The sequence below is a fragment of the Apostichopus japonicus genome, chromosome 10 (assembly GCF_037975245.1).
Source record: "Apostichopus japonicus isolate 1M-3 chromosome 10, ASM3797524v1, whole genome shotgun sequence".
NCBI classification, from domain to species: domain Eukaryota; kingdom Metazoa; phylum Echinodermata; class Holothuroidea; order Aspidochirotida; family Stichopodidae; genus Apostichopus; species Apostichopus japonicus.
In genome coordinates, this window is record NC_092570.1 from 15,439,752 (window position 1) to 15,465,950 (window position 26,199).

Genomic DNA, 26,199 nt, shown 5'->3' on the forward strand with positions numbered 1-26,199 from the left:
TTTTGAAGTCTTCATGTTTTTACTTTCTCTGCAGTAGAAAATGAACCCCCAAACATATTTGTCCTTTCCATGGCCGACCACTTGGTCAATTGGTTCAGGGTACTGACCCTTCTTTTCTATTTGAAGCAACGTCCAAAGAGGCTTACATCGTTCTCTGATTAACCATGAGAATGACGAAATTGTGAGTGTGTCTATAGGTTGACCTTTGTCTAATTTTAATGAATGGCTTTTACATCATATTCTATAATTATACGAGCTTAAAGTGAAGTTTGATTTAGATTCTATCGAATCATATGCTTTGTGGGAAGGAAATGCTGAGTTAACACTACAGAACAATATAAGAGATCCGTATATCGTCCTACCCACACACGTTGGCTATCACCGTAATGAAAATTAGCGAGCTGCTATATAGCCAGCAACTCCGAGACAAAAGAGCTATTATCTGCTGTGAACAAAATTCAGCAGACACACACAATAGCGTAGTACTCTGGCTTAATTTAACTAATTTAAAACCAGTCAATGATGTTGACCGTTCGAAGTCAATCAGCACAATGACGGCGGTATTTAGTCAGCCAGCGCTTCTCACGTGGTTCTGGAATGTAAAGCATGATGAGATAGAATTACAAACCCCCCCCCCCCACCAAATAAGGGTTTGGCAAATATTTGTGACCAAAATCTGGCTACGCATACAGCCAACCGATATTCGGTAAAAGTTTGTGCATTTACACAAGTATTTATGATATTTTAACCAATTTGAAATATCAAAACACCTTGAATTGGATAACAGATGGTTCACAAATTATATAGAAATTTCCTGATTGTGCATTTTATTTTGGTACCAGAGCTTTTCAAAAGTTTCAGAAGTGTAAGCACAAAAGTCACAATTAAAGGATTAGTTCAGGTGTCATACATGTTTATCTTATATGAAAGAAGACAATAAAAGAAACACAATGATGAAGAAACTGTTCAAATATCTTATTCCGTTATGGAGATATTCAAGTTTAAAGCTGAAATCAGACTAGCTGTGATGTCACATCCTCACATTTCTGAAAAGTCTTTGTTATTTTATTAAATGTTTTGTGAGATCTTATGACTTACAACCAAAAGATATGTCATGTGGATCTCATATTTGTCAAGGGAAGTATCAGAGATTTAACATCTGAAGAATTTTTGATTATATGTTTTTTTGATTTGTGAAAAAAATGTAATTAATTTTTATTAAAATATATTCACACATGTTAAGAAAGTGAGGATGTGACATCACACCCTCACGGTTAGTCTTTCTACACCAGTCATTTTCAAAGAAATTTTTATATCTTCAAAGCGTGATATCTCCTAAACAGAGCATGCTATCATGGTAGTTTCTTCACTGTTCTGTTTGCCTTTTTGAGCTCTTTCAAGATAGACATGTTAGACACCTGAAACAATCCTTTAACCATATGGGCATATGCAACGAAAACAAATGCTGGCGTTCCATGCGGGTTTATAAGCCTGTCTACAATGTCTTTCATTTACCGCGGTGTTGACAAATATGTATGTTTTTGCTACCACTATATTTTCACATTTTCACATTCTCTGTTTATTCACATATAAGTAATGTTCCGCATTCCGTTGTTTTTTGTATACCAATCAGTAAATACAATTAATGAGGTAATACTTTAATTGAACCCGTGTAGCTTCATTCTTTCTTTTAATCATTTGGCCGAAAGCAGTTGGTTTTAATTATGCAAACCGAAGTCAGGATTATTGAAAACAAGGTAGCAATTATTAATCAAACTTGGACAACTTTCCGGACAGAGTTTTTTTCCTTTTATAGAGCAAGAAGTTCATAATAGCAAGAAATTACAGATGGTCATTTTGCCGCCAAACTGTAGCATGCTAAAACGTTTCAAAATTATTTTCAGGGGGCGGGGGCGGGGGGAGGGTCGCTATTCCTACAATCGAGAAACGAGATTCTTGAATAATGTTCACTATTTGTTCCACAATGAATACACACTGTCTTATAGGCACACGACAGAAAGACAATCGCTCTACATTGGTTTAATATCCAACACACTATGCTGGACTGGGTGATGGAGGGGGGGGGGGAGGTTGTCGAGGTTGGGTATATTATGACAGAGGGGTAGCGATAAAAAAAGTCCTTTTAGTTCAGTCTAAAATGTTATATAACACTCCTTGCTGTGTTCTTTATAAACGAAAGAGGTAATTCCGCGAAACGAATTGCTTGTCCAATATAATCCACACCAACTCTAACCTTAGTGTTTCTTCTTTGCTTGAGTAAAGCGGTCTGTTGAATAAAAGCTTTATTCGAAAAACATAAATCAGGTAACCATATTGCAGCCAAATGTTAATATCAAAGTACTTTTCGATTGGGGAAAAGATGGGGCGGGTTGGGAGAGAAGGGGACGGGTTGGGGAGGGGAAGGGGTGGAGAAGTAGTGTTCTGACCCTCCAAATTATTACGAGATTCGAGAAAGTTTAAATCAGAAAAGGGATAATCTTGGTGCTGTAAACTATACTTGTGGAATGTTTGACTAATTTACAGGTATATAACATCTATACACATAAATGATATGCACACGGCTGAACAAAGACCTTATACTATCGGAAGCCACTAAATACTAACCCCTACAGCGGGTCGGACCATTTCGAGTGCCCTCGGAACTCGGTTTCGGGTGCAACTGTGCTCGGCGCTCTCGGTTCCCGAATTACGTTATTTTGCCCAGGTCTCGGAGGTTAGTTGACTCTATGTAATAACTTGTGAGACCTGCTACTCGAGATAGAGATAGATATAATAGCGGTTTGAAACGGTACTTCTAGTTTTTAAATGATATTTGTAAATAACCAGGTCTTGGAGGTTAGTTGACTCTATGTAATAACTTGTGAGGCCTGCTACGAGATAGAGATAGATATAATAGCGGTTTGAAACGGTACTTGCAGTTTTTAAAATGATATATGTACACAACCAGGTCTAGGAGGTTAGTTGACTCTATGTAATAACTTGTGAGACCTGTTACTTGAGATGAAGACGGATCTAACCGTTTGAAGTGAATTTTGCAGCTTTAAATTTGATATTTGTACACAACCAGGTCTAGGAGGTTAGTTGACTCTATGTAATAACTTGTGAGACCTGTTACTTGAGATGAAGACGGATCTAACCGTTTGAAGTGAATTTTGCAGCTTTAAATTTGATATTTGTACACAACCAGGTCTAGGAGGTTAGTTGACTCTATGTAATAACTTGTGAGACCTGTTACTTGAGATGAAGATAGATCTAAACGTTTGAAGTGAATTTTGCAGCTTTAAATTTGATATTTGTACACAACCAGGTCTAGGAGGTTAGTTGACTCTATGTAATAACTTGTGAGACCTGTTACTTGAGATGAAGATAGATATATGGGTTTGAAACGGTACTCACAGTTTTTAAAATGATATATGTACACAACCAGGTCTTGGAGGTTAGTTAACTCTGTGTAATAACTTGTGAGACCTGCTATACTTGAGATATAAAGATAAATACAACAGTACTTTATTGCAGCTTTCTTATATACATTTGTTAACTTAAAATGTCAAGAATAAACCGTGAAACGTTTGGATATATTTGTGTACTTGTCTCCTATTTTCACCTCTTTTACTTAATCGCGAGCGGGACTTGGCCCGGCAATTCGTACGTGTTACACGAGCTCGTACCCGCACTGTACACGTGAAATGTACAACATGTGCATCTACGTAGTTATGCAAGACTGTGACGTCAGGTGAGATCATTCTCGCTCGGGATCCTTACCGAAGAACCGAACCGCTACGCGGGTTAGTATTTAGTGGCTTCCTATACTATCGGGCTCAGCTAACCTTTGACCTGGTCATGTGTAGTATCTATGTCCACTTTCCAAGAGCCTCGTGATACATACTTGACGCAACGTCATCATCTTCATCTACGGATGAACCTACAGTTTCGATGTTTGATAGGCGGGAGGGGAGGGGGGGGGGGTGAGAGCGGATCAAGTTGTTGGATTGTCGTGCAAATGCAAGTGGTCCTACCTTGTTTATGAAGTAAAACTGAACTATAGTCATAGTGTATACTTGTTTTTAATTATGTCCAAATATTTTCAAAAATCCACAGCCACTAGAAGCTTGAAGGATGAATTCATAGGCAAATAATTAATTGTGATGTCGTGAAAATCGTCCAAGGGGTAATTTTTTAACACTTGACCTTTAATTTGATTATTTTTTTTAATATGCTTTAAAGATGCTTTAAAGATCAATTCCAGAGTTGAGACCACTTAACATATAGATGATATCAATAAAAAAAATATGTAAAAAATATACTTCCCAAATAGCTCAATACAAGAAAATATAACATTCCCTCTACTCTCTGAACAGTGGTTCGAATAAAAACTTTTGAATTGAGTAGCTTTCGGTATAATATTTATTTCTTGAGAAATAACCCTTTCTATGATCAGGGGCTCATTGATTAAAGTGTCTCAATTACCAAGTCTATACAATCAGACTATAGGGGTCGGCGTGTCAGAAGCAATACATATCTCAACAAGGGCGTAGGAACCGGGGGGCTGGGGGGGGCGCCAGCCCCCCAGTGAAAAATATGGGGGGGCGGAAGTATCATTCCGCCCCCCGCTCCGCAAGTCAGAAAACCCCTTTTTCATTTCCAAATGAGAAAAAAATCTCATTTGGAGCACCAAATTGCATTGAAGGCCAGGTGAAAATGCAAAATTCTTTACAAAATGGAGTGAGAGTTGAAGTGTGCTATATTGCACCAAATTGCATCTGAGGCCACCTTGAAATGCAAACAAATTCCAAAGGGGAGGGGGACACCCCCTCCCCTTAGACCCCTCCCCCAGGCCGGCCATCAGTCTTCAGCCCCCCCCCCACTCAAAAGTACCTTCCTACGCCACTGTATCTCAACATAGGGAAGAGAAATATTTATGGGCCGAAATAACATGTTAAAGGATAACACTTACAGTATGGCTATATCGTATATGTCGTTATGATAAAATGAAAATGCAAGCCGGTAACGTTTAGTTATTCCAGTATCCAAGATAGGAGAAAGCTTTAATGAAATTTATATCAAAACGTTTTGGATAGTATACTTTTATAATGAATATATTGCTCTATATACTCGAATAGTTGTATTGCTACTTAAATAATATTAATAATAAATATTACATAAGTAACACTATAAAGACCTTCGAGAAGGTAGATGATAAAAACAATTAAAAGAGTACACAATTTCCAAATTCATTTAAGTATGAATGCAACATAAGTTTATATATAACGTAAGTAACAATACAAGTATCCGAGTACGACTTAAGACTGGCAAAGACTTAAGTAGACTCCATGATTTCCAAAATTCATTAAGTACATGCACAGGAGAATTTTGGTTTATACGTACATATAGACCTATTCATTGACTCGTGCACCCGATAATTTGAAAATCATTTATACTTTGTTTGTCCGTCCATTCGTCTGTCTGTCTGTCTGGCTGGCTGGCTTTTCCACTTCAGAAGTTAAGAAAAGAGCTGCGTAGGTGGATTTTAATTAAAAACATGCAACTTACGGTCAGGCGCGGCGTAACGGAAAAATTATTGGGGGGCTAATGTGTGGAGACTATCTAAGCGGAGCGCCACCATCGGTTGGCGCTGAGCGTACAAGAAAATTTTGGGTTTTTTCAAACCCCCAGATGGCCGGAAACGGCACTTCCCGAGTGTTTTATGCTGCGAATACCTAGCCCTAAAATATGGGTCTCAAGCCTGCAATTTCTCAGATTGCACGTAAAAGTCTGTAAAAACATTGTAATTTGTATATTCGATGGTGTTTTAAGAGAGTAGCTATTACTCGTAGTGTACTCGCAAAGACGTTTTTGAGTGTAGTAAGGGCAGTGGCGGAGCTAGGGGTATTGGTCAGGGGGGACAAGAATGGTCTGTAGGGGCGCTTTCGACACTATCTAAGCGGAGCGCCACCACAGGTTGGCGCGGAGCGTACAGAAAATTTTTGAGAAAAGTTACTCCCTAGATTGCAGGAAATGACCCTTTCCGGGCCTTGCTAATTTGCAGATAAACGGAGAACAAATAGGTGTCGTCGCCATTTTGTCGGAAAATTACACCAACAGAATATGACAAATGTCAATAGATATATGAGAGCGCAATAAAATAGTCAATAATCGCGAATAAGTTAAAAGTAGTGAAAAGCTGAAAAGGGCGCCAGCAGTCCATTTGAGTCCGTCAGGAGGGCGGGGGGATCCGCCCCTGACTGTATATATGGACGCTCCGCCACTAAGTAAGGGGATGTTGGAGAACTGGCTGAAATGAGGCAAGTCATTGGCCTAAGACGAAGTTGTGTTACGCTTACCGGTACTCACACTAACTGCTTCCACTTTTCACGGGGCGTGAAGACGCGATTGGGGTGACAATGTGGTCTATAGCCAGGGGACGGGCCGAGGGACCAGGGTCCCCCAGCAATTACTAAAATTATTACACCTATATAGTATACGTGTGCATCGGACAGATCGACAAGTATGCATTGAAAAATGGGCAGATGCACGTTTCGGAGCCTTGGTAAATATTGGGGGGGGGGGGCTTATCATGCATTTGCCCCCTCAACTTTTTTATTGGGGGGGGGGCTGAGCCCCCCAAGCCCCCCCCGGTTCCGCCGCCACTGCTTATGGTTTGTACCGTCACCACAATGGAACTTATATGTTATTGTTATAAGTGTATTATGCGTATATAGTGCAGTGAACCTGCAATTTATCCTTGCCTTTACTGATTATATATAGTGCATTAGGCCTGCTACTTATACTAGCAGTAATAATAATAGTTTACTGTATACTAAAAAAAATCTTCTTGTTAAAATAGTCTTTCATTTAATACATTCCTGATGTATTGTTTGTCTGTTGAGTGTTCTATTTGTACCCTCTCTTCTCTCTCTCTCTCTCGTCAAGAACTGTTATCCCCCCCCCCCCCACCAACATATATTACATACAGGGGCTTTCTACTATATCTCAGGGCAAATACATATATGTCTCTCACCCACCCACACACACCCGCATACATGCCGTTGATCTAGAAACTTAGCTGCTTTAACAGGAATTTTGTATCAAGCAAACATCATTAAAATCTCGATCTACAATCTCACATGCATAACAAATATTGATCCAACACTTGACACGTACCAATGCAGGCTAGCTTGTTGTTGTTATATATATATATATATATATATATTAGCGGTTAGTGGTTAGTGGTTAACGCCGGCGTCTCCCAGTCATGAGATCCCCGGTTCGATTCCCCGCCGACAGCAATGTGTGTCGTCTGGCAGGGGTGTTGTTCGATAACAACTTCCTGACATGGACGTTAAATGGATGTGTGCCGAGAGATTGGCTTCGGTCAGCTTGCGAGTCTACAAGCCTCCATGGCTTCTTTCGCGAGTTCCTGTTTGCGGGAAGATCAAATATACATACATACATACATACATACATATATATATGCCATTTTTACTTAAATTCACACTTTTAAGAGACAGTTTAGAGTTTGAATAAAAGTTTATAAAAGTGTAAATTTAAGAACTAACTTTTCAATTTCAGTTTTTGTGTGAATTAATGTATACGATGTGCCAGTTTAAGAACAAGTTGAGACGTGCGCATGTTAGAAAAATTCTAAAACCTAAATATGAGGTCTGCCCATGCTTCCCTTCTTGAGATACCAGTTTTACAAGATTTTCACAATTTGACCCCTCATGGTGACCCCAAATGACCTTTGACCTCCATCATGAACAATAGGCTTCTTGTACTCAATGTGGTACTTCTACACACTAAATGTGAGGTCTGCCCAAGCTTCCTTTCTTGAGATATTGTGTTTACTAGGTTTCTACAGTTTGACCCCTGGTGATCTCAAATGACCCTTGACCTCCACAGAAAACAATAGGCGTCTTGAACTTAACACATACACACCAAACATGAACTTGGTTCAACATTCCCTTCTTGAGATATCGTGTTTACAAGCTGGGCGTCACAAACGCACACAGACCACATACGCCATCATGAATGCAAAGGTTACGATATTCATCGAAACCAAAAATTAAACAAACCTTAAATAAGCCACAAGCGACCTGGTTCCCAAACGTTTGAACTATAAAACTGAGTTATGAAAGAGAAGTGGGTCTATAAACACATGGGTGGGTTCAAGGCTTCGTGTGAGACGTACACAATACCTTTTGTTCAACTATATAGCTGTGGGGGAGACCTAGCAAGTAAACATACGACCCTGGCTAGCATATATAACCTCCACTCCTCATCGCGTTCTAACAATTACGGTTCAATCAACTATGCAATGCAATATCTAAAACATATAAATGTGACCAGTCATCTATTTCACCCATTGTGTATACAACCGCTCAGTATACGCTGCACTTTCCTTTGAAACCTGCAAGAAGCCAACCGTTGACCTTAAATACAGCCGTTATATAATCTCGCTTTTGTCGAAGTTGTAAAGGTAAGAAATAAATTTATCGATATTAACTCTGAAGCAAACTTTCACATAATTTTAACTTTTTTATTTGAAAACTGTATAAGAATCATGCAAATATATTTAGCCTGTATCTATGTTCGATGTGTGAGAAAAGTGTTGCCAAAAGTACAAATTGTTTGTACCACTCACACGATACAGGCCATTTGGAAGAGAGTCTGGAAATGTTGTTGAACGTGTGCAGGGGAGGGGGGTTGTTCCCCTCTCCGCGGCTACCGCCCTACTCAAGTCCCTACTCCATGACGATATACGTTATAAATATATAAATACATATGAAGTAAAAAACCTGTTTATTTGATTGCAATATTTCATATATAGAGGCTCACTATGAAGAGATAAACACAATATAGTTTCTTCAATTCAAATTGCAAAAAAGAGTTCTTTCCTTCAAAAGTGTCTTTCCATTTTAATCGCAGATATTCAGACTGGTAAAATTATACAATTAAAATGTTTAAGTATAAGGAAAATAAAAATATATGAAAATATAATGATAATAATAATAATAACAACTATGTAGTAGACTTCATTTTGATGAGGGGGGGGGGGTGGAGCAGATATGTTCTTATCCACAGTTTATTTCGTAATGACACCATATTGAACATCATGTTAACACACATACACACACTATATAATCATTTTCTTCACTGTCGTTTTCAAATCTTCCCATTGCTCCTTGCATAGTAAACTGAATGACACGGCTCATTTCGATGGCTCTATGCTTTGCTGTTGATTAGTGACATTAAAAAACAATGTAGTTCTTTGTCGTGACTTCTAACACTTCTAACACTCATCGATAGCGTCACAAAACATATATAAAAACATATTTATATATATATATATATATATATATATATATATATATATTAGATTCCAGATTATTATATATAGATATTCTAGATTTTCCAACTCATAAACGTTTTCGGTTATATATATATTCATTCGCCTTTTGTCGTTTACCTCCATTTCGTTAACAAAAAGTCTGTTTAAAGTATCTCTTACGAGATCCGGCTTTGGGAATCACAAAGGACTTCGAGTTGGTTAGAATCATGTTTGATATCTAGAGTACGGCAAAATATGTCACCAAAAACAGAACTAGTATTGTTCGATACAGGTGACAAACGACTACAGTGGAATTACGACCTTCCTTACCGGTTTTAACCTCTGGACATACAATCGGCGTCCATATATATCCTAGCGGTTGGGGTGTCCGCAAGTGGGGCGGGAGGCCCAGGTTCGGTAGATTTTCCAACTCATTACGTTTTCGGTTATATATATATATATATTTATATATGTAGATATATATAAATATATATATATATGTATTTATACATATATACATATATACATATATGTATATATATATATATAAATATATATATATATACACACACACATTTGGTTTTACATATATATATATATATATATATATATATATATATATATATATATATATATATATATTAGATTCCAGATTATTATATATAGATATTCTAGATTTTCCAACTCATAAACGTTTTCGGTTATATATATATTCATTCGCCTTTTGTCGTTTACCTCCATTTCATTAACAAAAAGTATGTTTAAAGTATCTCTTTCGTGATCCGGCTTTGGGAATCACAAATGACTTCGAGTTGGTTAGAATCATGTTTGATATCTAGAGTAAGGCAAATATGTCACCAAAAACAGAACTAGTATTGTTCGATACAGGTGACAAACGACTACAGTGGAATTACGGCCTTCCTTACCGGTTTTAACCTCTGGACATTGAATCGGCGTCCATATATATCCTAGCGGTTGGGGTGTCCGCAAGTGGGGCGTAATTATATATATATATATGTATTTATACATATATATATATACACACACACACATGTGGTTATATATATATATATATATATATATATATATATATATATATATATATATATATATATAAATATATATATATATATACACACACACACACACACACATTTGGTTTTTAAATAAGTTTTTTTTTTTTGTTTTGTGTGATTTATCACATCACTGTTTGTATAGCAATCCTGTTCATTCTGTTGACCCGGGTGCTTTCACATCTTGTTAATTACTTATTTATCTTATTCTGTTTTTTTTCGGTGTTTTTAAATAATTTTATTATTGTTCCTGCAGGTGATGGCAAGTAAACTAGAAGCTGCATCCACATCTGACATTGCGAAGATAATTCCGGACGAGAAAGCTAACACAATGGACGCCAAAACGGTCAAATTTATTGTCTTCTTCGTTGCCGTGGCAAACGTCATAGCTTTGGTTGCGCTGATCGTAGCTTTTGTGGGCGCCAGTAAAAGCAACGAATTTTACATTGACACCGCAGGGTCGGTAGATTCCGATGTACTGGGTGAGACTGGTGAGTTGATAAAATCAAGCAGAACAAATAAGGTCTTCTCGGTTGATAATTAAAGGCCTTAAGGCCTCTTCAGTGGTGTGTTATCGAAGTGTTAGCTTTATAATACGCTCTACACCGTCCCGGCTTCCCATTCCTCATCACTACATCTGGTTTTTTCCCTTCTTCCTGACTCCCCCCTCCATCGCACCCCACCCAACCCAAAACAACGCCACCCCAACCCTCTAGACCAGTTTATGACTATGTTTATATGAAGGTTAACTTATAGCAATTAAAGGAGAGTTTCACTATATGGTGATATTTTCATGTTGCAGCTTAGGGTTGATGGTGGGGGGGGGGGGCGTGGCGGGGAGGAGAAGTGGGATAGGAAGAGGGACGTACAGTCAAGGATTTTTTTGTGTTAAGGTCGCAAACGAAAACTCCATAACTTTCCTATCTGGGGCTATTCTCCGACTCAACCTCATCCCTCACATCGACTATTTTTTTCCTTTTTTTCAAGAAGTGAGATTTTCTTCCAGACTGTTCAGTAGATGATTAATACATTACGTCACTTCTCATTTCTCGAGTTGACGTCACTCTTACATCTTCGTGAAAGTGACTTCCATCTACCTATCTCCTTTGGTCATATATTTAGAAGTGTTGATCTTTGTTAATGAAGAGTTCAATTGTCTTAAGTGTGCTCGACGGAGACGGCAGAACGACCCGCGAAAACATGCATAGAGTTGTGACCATTTTCAACTTTAATGTATCGGGTACTGGCTATGGTATGCCCGACGGAGACGGCAGAACGACACACGAACACATGCATAGAGTTGTGACCATTGTCAACTTTAATGTATCGGGTACTGGCTATGGTATGCCCGACGGAGACGGCAGAACGACACACGAACACATGCATAGAGTTGTGACCATTGTCAACTTTAATGTATCGGGTACTGGCTATGGTATGCCCGACGGAGACGGCAGAACGACGCACGAACACATGCATAGAGTTGTGACCATTGTCAACATTACGTTTATCCATTTTGGTTTATATGAGGAATAAGCAATGCTATAATCAATTGAATGTGATAAATTCATTTTCGTATTGCGTGCAAATTATGAAACATATATATCTTCCGCCTTCAGGAGTGGATAGGGTATGGGTGTTTCAGATTGGCCATTACGTCGGAAATACACAATATCTGTGAGTATGAATATTATTTTACATTATCATTTCATAATTTCATGTTGTTAACATCTTCATAAAGCAAATGATCATTTGGAAAATATTCTATTGGCGTTCACTAAACTCTTGCTTTTCAATGATCGATTACTTGAATAACCTTAATTTATTAATTGATCAGTATATCGATATGTTGGTTAGCATGGATTGAAGAATTGGTAAATGGCAGAATAGGTGGATGGACAGATGGATTATTTGACTGATGTATTGATGGGTTGCTCGAATGATTAAAATATTGAAGAATTGATTGGCGAATTATTGGCATATTGAATGATCGATTGTTGGACGGATTAACTGATTCATTCATTGCATGGTGGATCGATCGATTGATCGATTCTTTCAACATGTCAATCACATGGCTGATGGATTGAAATATTGGTTGACATATTGATTGATAGACTGAATAATTATTGCTTGGTTCTTCAATTAGTTGATTAAACTATTAATTATAAGAGATGGATTGATTTTCATTGATTGATCGATTGCATTTCTTTACAGGGATGAAGATTCTGGAACTATAAAAGGATACAATGTTGACGTCGTCAATGCTGGTAACACACTCATCACTTTAGCTATACGTAACACTACAACAATATAGCCTACAGCTTATAATTTCTACTAAGTTAATGCGGTAGGTTACATTGATGACATAACATAAATAACATCGAATGGGTTTTGTGGTAGCTTAGAAAAAAAAGCACTCCTCATGACGTAAACACCGATCCCATCGGAAACTTGTCGTGAAAACCAGTGAACCATGAAAATTATAATGTAGCGTACTCCATATAAATACCGCATTGACTTACACACTAAATCGTCAAAGTAATATGGTCTCTAAGTCCTTTTAGAAGTTCTAACTATAGCAAACACAACCTATACACATCTCTGGATAGCTGATACGTTGGCCATTCGTGGCACTTTCAAGTTCTCGTATAATGGGCTACCATATAGATTTTCTTGGAAGGCCTGACGTGGTTAAAACTTGCATAAATTTCCCTCAAGTCTTGCACTACATGTGCTCCCACTCATGCTCTATATTACATCCGAGCCACACACACACCTAAATAGATCATGTTATCGAACGAGAGTATCTCCTGTTTTTTTTTTTTTGGTGGCACTTTTCCATCATGGTGGATTCAAATAGACTCTATGGAATATATATGTCACCTTAAAAAATATAGTCTATCCCTATCATGCTCATTTTGCAGCCTAACCCCCCCCCACCCCCCTTCTCGTACGTCCGACCATCTGAATTTCTTCATATCCTTTAATTAACTTCAGTTTGCCAGATAGCCAATAAAAACTGCCGCTTGACGTGGGACTTGTACGAGCGTTGCTGGGATTCCCAGGCAGGCGAGAGACCTCGAGGTGGCATTGGTTTGATGGGAGGATGGTACGACGCATGCGTAGGTAAGAAAAACGGGTTGTACTCTTTGAGGTCAAGCCTTCTGACGTATTTCAAGATTCTTTTTTTGTTTTGTTTGCATTTAATGTGAACAAATATCACGTGAATAGGACCAACATGAAGAGGCTACCGACCGGGGAACCAGGATCACTTAGGGGATGGGGGGGGGGGGGCGAGGAGCAGGCGCGTAGCCAGGAATTTGCCAAGGGAGGGGGAAACGGTAGATTCGGCATTGCAAACTATCTAAGCGTAGCGCCACCATAATTGGCGCGAAGCGTACAAGAAAAATTTGGCTGAAAACAGTGCCTCCCATATCGCTGGAAATGGCACTTTCCAGGCCTTGTTAGTTGCATCTTAGCATTTTCTCTTTTGAAAATACTAGCGATATCATAAAAACATAAAAAAAAATTTTTAAATATGCTCGGGGGCGGCTGCCCCCTTCGCCCCCTCCCCCTGGCTCCGCGCCTGGCGAGGAGTAACAAATAATGCATTATAATGATCGAAATCATGTCAAAATGATGACTTCAAACAGAAATAGAAGGCAAAGGTATCCGACCTTTCCTCTCGAAGCCAACTCACTTGAATGAGTATATATTACAGTTTGTTACACCTTAAAACCCAAATCCCGATAAAATATATGTTCTCTGTCGTACCTGATGTTTAAACCGAAAACGGTAATTTGTGTCGACTTACAACTATATACAAAAACTCAAGCCCATCAAAAGGAAAAAGTTTTGCAAATTTGGGCATAGTATGTTTGAATACAATCTTTTCTGTATTGCTTGAAGCAATTAAAACTCGCTACCAAGGTGTATCTATAAACGGTTGTAGATACTTGTTGAAATTCTGATTGCTGACACCAATATGTAACAACGAAGAGAAAAAAAGAGAAAGAAATACAACCCATTAAAGTTCACATAAAATGATGTTCCAGTCAATGTAGTAAAAGCTTGAAGAGTGGAATATATATAGCTCTATATACTAAACGTTTAATATAAAGACAAACCCTAACCCTTTGGTTTCAAAATTTATAGGATGGGCTATCACTCGAGACCGGGCTAGGACTTACTCCTTTTCTACCCCATTCGAGAAAACATATGAACCAACCTACTGGGTCAAACCTGGTGGATCGTTCACGAGCCCGAATTTCAACAATTTAAAGGTCGCCATTTTGGATGGTTGGTCGGTAGATGAACATTGCCTAGCTCGCTATGATGATGTAACCGTAAGTATTCTCACAATGGTGAAATTATTCATTCTCATCTTTAATAAGAAAATCAACAGATATATTGAGCTGTTGATGAGTTCGACAATCAGAGAGAAAGGAGGAGAGAGAGGGGGGGGGGGGGGAGAAGGAGAGAGAGAAACATGTACAAACGCTTCAGTCGCACTTTGTTTTTCCATTTAAAGTCGCTTACTTATTATTCTAAGAAAAAATAAATGATTCTAAGTCAACATCGTCACTAAATTAAACTTCTCCGACAATAAGAAGAAATAATTCGGACTTTTGTAAAACAAAAATTGTTTTAGAGAAACGCACGCCAGCGGATTTCAATGAGAAAGAAAGACAACCGACATCTGTATCTTACGATGATCTTATGATGTTATGAACTACCTTCAAAACATGTCGCTCCGTCTGGGAGATAGTTTGGGTTTCAAAACTCTTGTCTGTTGATGATGATGATGATGATGATGATGATGATGATGATGATGATGATGATGATGATGATGATGATGATGATGATGATGATGATGATGATGATGATGATGATGATAAATTGATAATCATAATATAAAGCGTAGACTTATCCACTGGTAAAGGCGTATCACAATATCATCCTAGTAAACGATAGCCTGTCAAACACAGAGACAATCCTTTTACATGGCAGCAGCTAAACAGCCCCCAAACTTACAATTTATTTGACCCGATTTATACACCTGAAGAGAGGCAATGGAGATAAAGTGCCTTGCCCAAGGACACAACGTTATGATCTGATATATAAACATATCAATCCATCCATCCATCCATCCATCCATCCATCCATCCATCCATCCATCCATCCATCCATCCATCCATCCATCCATCCATCCATCCATCCATCCATCCATCCATCCATCCATCCATCCATCCATCCATCCATCCATCCATCCATCCATCCATCCATCCATCCATCCATCCATCCATCCATCCATCCATCCATCCATCCATCCATCCATCCATCCATCCATCCATCCATCCATCCATCCATCCATCCATCCATCCATCCATCCATCCATCCATCCATCCATCCATCCATCCATCCATCCATCCATCCATCCATCCATCCATCCATCCATCCATCCATCCATCCATCCATCCATCCATCCATCCATCCATCCATCCATCCATCCATCCATCCATCCATCCATCCATCCATCCATCCATCCATCCATCCATCCATCCATCCAACTATCTATCTATCTATCTATTTATTTATTTAGCTATCTATCTAGCTATCTAGCTATATATATATATAAACATACATATATATATATATATATATACATATATACATATATAAACATACATATATATATATATATATATATATATATAAATATACATATATATATATATATATATATGTGTGTGTGTGTGTTTATATATCAATATATGTATCAATATATATATATATATCAATATATATAATATTATATATTTTTTTTGTCTATAGGATTTTGATGAAAGTGATGCAAGTCAAGTGATCCACTTCCGGTCAGAAGATGATGTCATTGCTGCACTGCAAGCAGACATGGTAATAAAACATTTACTGAATATAGCAGTATAGACCAATATTTACATATAAGACTATCGGTCTTTCCGATGGTAAATTTAAATCGGCCCGACGAGAGATTGGTGTTCAAGTGGTGCTACAAAACCCGAGGCCCGTGATCAACAATGGACCCGGGGCCCATGTAAGGATGAGTCAGGTTAGGGCTACACTGCTCATCAAAAATGAATCTCTACACGCTCAGCTTGAATTTATACCCATTGATTTATGAAGGATTTAAAAAAAGGTGCACTGTGATATAATTCGGTTCCCGAGGCCCGACGTGGCTCTCTGGTTTTAATGTTATAGTTGTAAAAGCGATTCAGGAGGCTGGTCGATTGTTGTGTGATTATGTCATTAACACAGTAATTTAATGGCAGCGGTTTGGAAACTTTAAGGCATCGACCTTCCAATATTCCTCCCACCCCAAACCTCCAATATGTTGAATTTGTATTGATTTGTTATTTTGAGTAGATCGTTTATTCGAGATTTCCAAAACTTGAATGAGTGATACCAGTAAATTATAATAATAATATTAATATGTCAGCAATTTCTTCGACTCTAATTAATGCAATTTTTGATTTATTTAAGAGATCACGAAATAGATCAATAGGCCTATATATGATATCATCACTTAATTTAATAATATGATTAAAATTAAAAAGATTGAAATCATTATTTATGGATTTTTTTGTACGTGATGTGCTCTGCTTTATTGTGGGGTGGAGTATTGTGCTGTGTTTTGATGTGATGTGATGTATTGTGTTGTGTGATGTATTCAGCTGTGGCTTGATTTGTTAAAACGCATGGATATTTACTTTTCATTTTTTCCTCGATTTTAGGTTGATGTGGCCTTCCTACCGAAAATTCCCTACTTAGACAGCCACTTAGAGATCGAGTTAGCAGCCTATCAACCGGATATAGATCGATGTGTTTTGGGTGGACCAGCCATGATGATGCCCAAAGATCAGGATGAGTTGGCCACGTGGTTCAATGCTGCCTTCAACACGTTGAAATCCTCTTACCAATATCAGGATATATGTGATAATCTGAAGGACGAGCACGGTATGTGTATAGCAATTTTCACGTTCACAGAGAAATCCGATTTCAAGACATTTTGTTCGTCTATGTTCAAAATGATTCATTTGATCAATCAACAATTTGCATCGGCCAGAAGAGTACGGTTTGTCTATTGTCTTCGAAATACATACCGTACCTACATCAGTAGGTTATTTGCCAATTTCACTATTTGGGGTATGATGACAAACCTCGCCCCCCCTCCCCGCCACCCCCTCCTAACATACCCATACACCCACTCAAGGTTTTCTTAACATTTCGGTTAAAATCTCGTGAAGGTGGTGATTCGTTTGTGACCAGAATGCTTCAATTCCGCAGTTTGTGAACCAGTCAAAAGTTAATAATATTAATAAGTTAATAAAGTTAATATTGTATATTTATTTCCATTCTCTTCTGGCAGGTGACCAACCCGGTAATGATCCTGAATATATTTGTGTCGACTAAACTGTACAACAATAAGAAACTAGTTTTGGGCCTTCTACGACATTTACGAATTTTAATGGTTTCTACGATAAAAGTTCAACGAACGCAGGGTGGAGAATTTATCACTTTCATAATTAATTCATAAAATTAAATATACAAGTATTATCTTATTAACTTTTCAAGTAAGGTACACGGAGAAATATTGAATAATGTATTTGTACTGTAAACGTTTTAACTGTATTTTTTTTCTTTGCTGAATACATTTTCCTCAGTATATTATAATTTGCAATCAAATGGCAAATTAAATGATTTCAGTAAATTACCTAACTATATGTTGATCGGTATATATATATATATATATATATACATATATAAATATATATTTATATATATATATATATATACATATATGTATATATATATATATATATATAGATATAGATATATATATATATATATATACATACATACATATTTATATATATATAAATATAGGCCTATATATATACATATATATATATATATATATATATATAGTCGTCCACAATTTTATTACAGCTTCATTTTATGTTGAATTTCATGGGGAAAAACTGCAGATTAATTGTAAAAGAATCGTATGAAGTGTCTCGTCAACGTGATAGTTTTTCAAGTGTATGGTCTTAGCACATTCATGGCGTCAATAAACTGGTTTGGGAGAAAATTGTCTTCGATTTTGATTATTTGTTTCAGGATGTACTAAGGATTCCCACAGGAACTTAATTTATCGATACATTGACATGTTTAGTCAGTTTGGAGTACTGAATCGGCGCGGTACTCTTATCTTTTAGTAGTAGAAAGCTCCCATATCAGCAGCAGATACCCTCGCTCTCACCCCCAAACCCCACCCCACCCCTCCCCCACCCACCGCCACCTCTCCTCCCATCTCTATCGACTTCAAAGTCGTATTAGTGTGTAAGGTAAAAATTGTCATCCGCAATCGTTTAGCGACCCCTTTCCACTCCTCGATTGTTCATATATGTTAGTTATGAGTTAAGTTATAAATTGTCTTGGCTGAAGTTTACTAGGCCAAATGTGTTTTTACGGCAGGCGGGCGGTTATTCTGATAGGTGCATCCTTTTGTTTCATCGGTTGATCAAAGCCTTTAAATCTCACAATTAAAGATTATAAACATGCAGATTTAACTAGTAAAAAATAGATAGGATATCCCTCCATTCCACTTATGAGTCTTGTAAAAAATCATCGAGAAAAACAAAATGGCAAAGAGATTTGCTAAGAGAATTTCAAGTTGTCTTGAGTTTTCTTTCCAAAGTTTATAATGCAGGATGTGTATTATTTTTTTTATAGAGTGGTTAGTTATATTATGAACGTTCCCATTTATACTCATAATCAACTTATTTAACAAAATACACAGCAGGAGGATTTCCTGGTAATTATGGTCGAACGATTTCTTGTTATTAAACCCTGTATATCCTTGGATTTGTATCCCAGGAAGAAACCCGTAATAACCAATTAAACAGAAAAGAGTAGGAAAACAATGAGGCCAGATATCGGGGGAAAAAAAAGAAGATAGTTGAAAAGCATACCCCATAGCAAACGTTCATTTTTGGGGATTATGTGTTTGGAACATCTTCTATAAGCATCCTGATAAAGTTATACATTAAATTCATTCTAGAGAAAAACAATACTTGAGGTTGCTACGATTTGTCCCAAAAGTGATTTTGAAGCAAACAGGCATCTGATGTCACAGATGCAAACTGACATATTTGTTTAATTTCTCTTTCTCAAATTTAAATCTAATGTTCTTCATCACAATTAGGATGCATTAATATATGAATACACTGTATAGTCATTTGAGGTATTGATAACTTCAAATTCCCCTACAAACAAATAGGGCACCTGACAACTACAAGGTTAACTAACAATAAAGTGTGCAACTATGACGTCACTTAAAGGCATTGAAGACTCGCCCCAAACCGCGTGCCGCCCTCCGAAAAATGTTAACTTTCCGTTGCTGGCAAGTGAAGTTTTCTTCTTGTCGCTACAAAATGCAGACAGTAATGAAACGTGATACCTTGTTATCTTTTATCTGGACCTGAGATCAGGGAGTTCCATAACAACTCCCTGATGAGATGTCCATCGATGCTATGTTCACTGCGTTGTGGGTATTAACCGTAGCTGCATGTATTGACTGTACACCAGTGTCTAATTAACGACGTTAGCAAGTTGTGTGTGTATTTTCTGTGATCGATGGTGGTGTCTAACTCTTCTGTTACACCTCATCCGAAACTAGGTCAGATTACCGGCATCGGACTTTTCTTTATGCGCGAGTCTTCACTCCCTTTAAATTATAGACTCTGACAATATCCACTATCAATATCTTGAACATAAAATACTCTTAGTACATTGGTTAAAAATTAGTTCTTTTTGGATTATGAACTAATAGACAAATGAGTTCTAAACTATAAGGCATTTGTTAAACAGCGCTCTCTATTTAAGAAGCAAGGCGTCCATCATGACAAAACTATTGATTACACTACTGTGAATGACCCTTTACGTGGTTGATATAGCCTATGAAAGAATATGGTGCCTTCGTATAATAACAGGAATATCTCAGCAATGGCGAAAGGATATACCACCGTTTTAAGCCTACTAATAGCGGCACGTTAGTTCAAATGACATACGAATCATAATTATGCAGTCTTGCTTTTTTTCTTAGTTCTTTCTTTGGTCCACGTTAGTTAAGTTTTTACTTATTTGAACTTCCCTTGTCATATTCATTATACAAAGATATTGTACAATATATATACTTGTAGGCCATGTTTTACATATTTACACATAGTTAACTTTAATACATGTATAAATATATACATGTATATACATGTAGCACGACTTTACAATTTAACCCTGGTCATTGGTAACTTGTCACACCTACACACCAAAGTGTGCACAATTCAATCAATCTCTCCTGGGGCACCACGGTGCACCACAACCACGTGTCCCCCGGGGGACTTCCACCGGTGCAGCCACAAACCGGCGCACACAACTATATTTACCAGTTACCTCGCAAGTCCCCATTTATACACCTGGGTGAAGAGAGGCAATGGAGAAAAAGCGCCTTGCCCAAGGACAAACGTAATGATCTGGCCAGGGCTCGAACCTGTAATCCTTAGATCACAAGTCCACTGCCTTAGCCACTTGACCACAACGCCCTCCTGTATTACATATTTACACATAACTTATATTAACTTATGTAACTTAACCATATGTAACTGACCATATATATATGTATATATATATATATATATATATATATATATATATATATATATATATATATATATATATAGATCTATAAAGATAGATAGATAGACATATAGCTATAGCTCCACCTATTTCTATCTCTCTGTCTGTCTCTCTGTCTCCACGTCTCTCCACCTCTGTCTCTCTATCTATCTATCTGTCTATCTGTCTGTCTCTCTGTCTATCTATCTATCTGTCTATCTGTCTGTCTATCTGTCTATCTGTCTATCTCTCTGTCTGTCTGTCTGTCTGTCTATCTATCATATATAAGTTAACTATGTGTAAATATAGATAGATAGACATATAGCTATAGCTCCACCTATATCTTTCTCTCTCTGTCTGTCTCTCTGTCTCCACGTCTCTCCACCTCTGTCTCTCTGTCTCTGTCTATCTGTCTATCTACCTATCTATATATATATATATATATATATATAAATGAAAATCTTTATGAGTTGGAAAATCAAGAACAGTGAAAAAACTTTCAGCCTCCACCGGGATTCGAACCACGGGCCTCCCGCTCTGTACGCGGACACCCTAACCACTAGGCTATGGACGCTGATTGTATGTCCAGAGGTTCGAAACCGGTAAGGAAGATCGTAATTCCACTGTAGGCGTTTGTCACCTATATCGAACAATACTAGTTCTGTTTTTGGTGACATATTTTGCCCTACTCTAGAGATCAAACATGATGCTATCCAACTCGAAAATCATTTGTGATTCCTAAAGCCGGATCTCGAAAGAGATACTTTGAACAGACTTTATGTTAATGCAATGGATATATATATATATATATATATATATATATATATATAAATATATATATATATATTTATATATATATATTATATATATATATACATATATAAGTTAACTATGTGTAAATATGTAATTCATGGACATCTGGCAGTGGTGGCCCACCAATACAAAGTACTGGAAATGCCCATCCCTTACATATTAAGTGATACCTATCTTTTCCCAGTAGGTTCCAACTGGTTACCTCATGAGCTGACCTAGGTCCATGAGGGGGTGGGCATTTGGGGGTCTTCTGGCATGGGTACCCCCATCCCTACTAATAGAAATTACTGGAAATGCCCATCCCTTACATATAGAGTCCTGCCAATCCTTTTCCAGTAATTTTCAACTGGTTACCTCATTGGCTGACCTAGGTCAATGAGGGGATGGGCATGGGCATTTTGGGGGTCCACTGGCAGGGGTACCCCACTTATAGAAATTAATGGAAATGCCTATCTTTACATATAGAGTCCTGTCAATCAGTTTCCAGTAGTTTTCAACTGGTTACCTCATGAGCTGACCTAGGTCAATGAGGGGATGGGCATTTTGGGGGTCCACTGGCAGGGGTACCTCACCAAAAAAAAATACTGGAAATGCCCATCCCTTGTATCTGTAGTCCTAACCATCATTTTCCAGTAGGTTTCAAGTGGTTACCTCATGAGCTGACCTAGGCCATTCGTGAGGGGTTAATGATTGATGACTGGCGAAGCTACCCCACCACCAATAATTAATGGCGATGGCCATTTGTTGCTCTTGGGGCCATACCTGACACATTGTACTTACTTTGATGGGGTTACCAATGAAAGTTGATCTAGTTTAGCTTTTTAGGTGACTTTAAAATTGCCCTCCCAGCCACATCCACCACAGCAGGTTTGCCAGTCGTCTGGTTTCATATACAGGAATGCACTGTGAACATTGTGATGTACAAGGCAATTGGTTACCTTCCCAGCTAACCAAACCCTCTGGGCTACCGGTCTAAGACCAGCATCGCTAAATTATAGGCAAAACCAATCCTCAGGTTGGAGAAGACAGACGCCACTCAATCTTGCAGTAGTTCCAGATAGGCTACGAGACGGGGTAGGACTTGACTCGACACACCCGGAGCTTAGCCACACCCGGAGCTTAGCCTTTAAGATCCTCCTTCGATGCCCGGCCCTAGGTGTGCCCACCCTGGCATGGTTTAGGGTAGGGGTATTTTGTTACAATACGCCCATCGATGGGAAGTCTTGGTTCCGGACGTTTGGATTTTGGGCGTGGTATCCGTGGGGCACCAGATAGAATTTATCACTCCGCCAGACGGCGGAGGGAGGAGAACAACACCAACACCCAAGCAAGGATCCGAACCAACGCCGGGCACTGGAGATAGAATTTAAAATGTTTAAACACGAGGCCACTAAACAGAGCGTTTATCACACCAAAGCTCTTCAAGATGGAGACGCTCTCCGTCATAGAACCATCCCTCAGCAGGGAAATGTGGGCATCGACGGTGGATCTGAAGGACGCCTCACTTTACGTACCAATCCACCCAACGCATCAACGCTTCCTCGAGTTCAACTACAGAGGGGTAGACTCCAAGTTCGTTGCACTGCCGTTCGGACTTTCCTCCTCACCAGGAGTGTTTACCCGCGTGGCCGGCGCAGCATTAAAAGACCTTCGTCGGAGAGGTATTCCCCTCTCCGTATACTTAGACGACTGTTTTGTACCGGGCGAATCTTACCAAGATACGGCGGACAACACCGCCCTTTCAGTAAATCTCCTGATACACCTGGGATGCATTATCAACATGGAGATATCGAACTTGATACCGAGTCAAGAAGTCAAGTACCTCGGGGCCCATCTCGATTTCACCGAAGGGACGATCTGTATGGCACAGGTTTGGTTACGACTCTTAGGGTTGATGACCAGCCTAGTAGACATCATCCCATTCTACAGGCTGCGGATGAGACCAATCCAGGTAGACCTGTTGAGATTCTACAGACTAGACCTGGAAAAACAGGTTCCGATGTCACAACTAGAGCCACAACACCAACTTTGATGGCAACCTCCGAGAATAGTGCCAAGGGAAAGCCATTTCACCAAGAAAGATCCTTAACACCAATCACTTCGGACGCCTCATTGACGGTCTGGAGGCGTTCTGCTAGGCACTCACAGTACCGGGGCTTAAAAAAATTACCATATTAGCGAACAGTATCGAACAGTAACATTATCGAAGCAGTAGCATGAGCACTCCACCACTATCAGGAGCAAATCAGGGGCTACACTGTTACAGCGTTCACCGACAGCACAACGGTGGTCGCCTACATCAACAAACGGGGGGAGGGGGCAGGTCAACGCGACTATATCAAGCAATAGGATCCTTCTCCACTGGTGCATACAAAACGATATTACTGCTCAGGGCCTCCCACGTCGCTTGGAAAGATAATCAGTTGGCAGACGCTCTCTCCAGAGGGAGAGTGGTCCCAAGAACATCGTTACATGCAAACAACTCTTCAGCATTTCCGGCCTCTTTGCGCAAGTCAAGAATAACAAATTTCCAACCTTTTGTTCCAGGATGTTTTACCCACTAGCCTGGGCAAGCGACGCGATGGATGTCAATATCATCAAACGGAATGGAAGCATATGCCTTTCCGCTACTGTACCTCATTATCGAAAGTATTGCTGTAGCTGAAGAGGTCCGTAACAAGATTACTCCTCATAGCTCCCAGATGGCCCAGAAGACGATGTTTCCCTCTCCACCTCGACTTTCTCTGTGGAGTTCCACGCATCCTACCGGATTCCCCGCACCTGCTTACCCAAGCCAAGGGTAGAATCTTCCACCCAAATATCCGATCTGTCAACTTGACTGCGTGGCCCTTGTCACTTATTCTACGAGACTTGGTAGGTTCTACCGATGGTGTGCGGACTCACAGGTTGATCCATCTTCACATTCAGGGTATGACAAGTCGAAGAACTGTTGTCCGGAAGCTCCCACACTCCAGGAGCATAACCGGAATCCTCAGAGATATAGCAAGTTACCCTTTCGAACCAATGGCATTGTCATCTGTACGGCACCAAATGTACAAGACCGTGTTCTTAGTAGCATCAGTAGAAGAAGCTGCCTCTATGCGCTCTCCGTGGCGGAGGGTCAGATGCGCTTTGTTACTCACTAGGTTCGTCTGATTCCCGACTTCGAGCCTGGGGACATTTTTCTTCCCAAAAGCTCACATTTCTCGTCAATGAGGGTGGACAGACTATGGTGCCTAGTTAGGGCACTACTATGGTACATCGAAAGAACTAAAACAATACGTACATCATCGAAGCTATTCATCCTTTCAGCCGCACCTCACTCTCCAGCCTCTAAGGATACTATTTCAAGATGGTTGGTATGGCTGATTCAACCCGAGTCTGAGAAAGTTGTACTTGGAAGTAGTGTGAATGGGTTTAAGAATGCTTTGGACAAGCACTTTAAAAATTGTAATCGGGTCTGAGTGTTTGTGTCTTCAGTTTTCTTCCCTCGGTCCTCGATGGGGACCTGAGTGTCCCTCCCGATCCCTTTTTCTACTAAACTAAACTTAACTAAACCCCAGTCTGCAAGGGGAGAAATAATACGAGCACACGATCTTAGGAGGCCAGGCGTCCTCCAAGGCTCTGCTTGCATGTGTTCCTTTAGAGGATATCGTAAGAGCAGCAGCATCGAAGACTCAGTCAACTTTTGTGGCCGCATATTTGACCGACACTCTTGCATCGGCTTTTGGGCGTGCAGTGTTGGGAATTTCTTCGGGTAGGTCCCGCACGTTTGGTCTCCCGCCATTGCAACAGTGCCACTCCGTGCAGACGTGGAGTGGGATACAGGTAAGAGGGGAGCAAAGTAAACTCCCCAAACCTTATTGGTTTGGGGATTTACGAGCGACGATACTTACCTGTCTCTCCCTCCTCCACCACCACCAGCAGGACCTACACCTAAGCAACATCCCTTGACTTGACGGCGGAAGACCCGTATCTGTTACACAATGTTTACAAGAACGTTGACGTTTTCTGTGTGTGTTTAGGTCGACCTTAGCTTTGTCTAGTTCCAATTAACGGCTTACATCATAACATTAGAACCCCCCCCCCCCCAAAAAAAAAGGTTTTGGCAAATATTATTGACCAATAAAAATATGGCAAATATTATTATTGATATCCGGTAAACTTTTGAGCATTTATAAGTGCGATCATTTACTTCGCCCCTCTTTTACATGTCTCCTAATCCACATCTGCACTTTCCTATCTACCTATCTA

At 39.2% G+C, this 26,199-nt stretch overlaps 2 protein-coding genes and 1 long non-coding RNA gene across 4 annotated transcripts in view; 2 read left to right on the forward strand and 1 right to left on the reverse strand.

Moving 5' to 3' along the window:
* LOC139974640 (uncharacterized) overlaps positions 1 to 26,199 on the reverse strand; it is a 199,104-nt gene that overhangs the window by 137,430 nt on the left and 35,475 nt on the right. The window lies entirely within an intron of this gene.
* Positions 2,764 to 3,595, forward strand: LOC139975238 (uncharacterized). The gene is made up of 2 exons (XR_011795702.1): positions 2,764 to 2,968; positions 3,329 to 3,595. It is a non-coding gene; the product is annotated as an uncharacterized lncRNA (long non-coding RNA).
* LOC139974638 (uncharacterized) lies at positions 8,316 to 18,196 on the forward strand. 2 transcript variants are annotated; one of them, XM_071981860.1, is made up of 9 exons: positions 8,316 to 8,497; positions 10,679 to 10,904; positions 12,039 to 12,096; positions 12,634 to 12,686; positions 13,417 to 13,545; positions 14,575 to 14,765; positions 16,255 to 16,335; positions 17,193 to 17,415; positions 17,828 to 18,196. In XM_071981860.1, exons 2-9 carry the CDS (start codon positions 10,682 to 10,684, stop codon positions 17,869 to 17,871), a joined length of 1,002 nt encoding a protein of 333 aa, XP_071837961.1. In that variant the 5' UTR covers positions 8,316 to 8,497; positions 10,679 to 10,681; the 3' UTR covers positions 17,872 to 18,196. The 2 variants fall into 2 exon arrangements, with proteins under 2 accessions (XP_071837961.1, XP_071837960.1); XM_071981859.1 differs by having other exon boundaries at positions 8,317 to 8,497; positions 10,679 to 10,913; positions 17,828 to 18,195.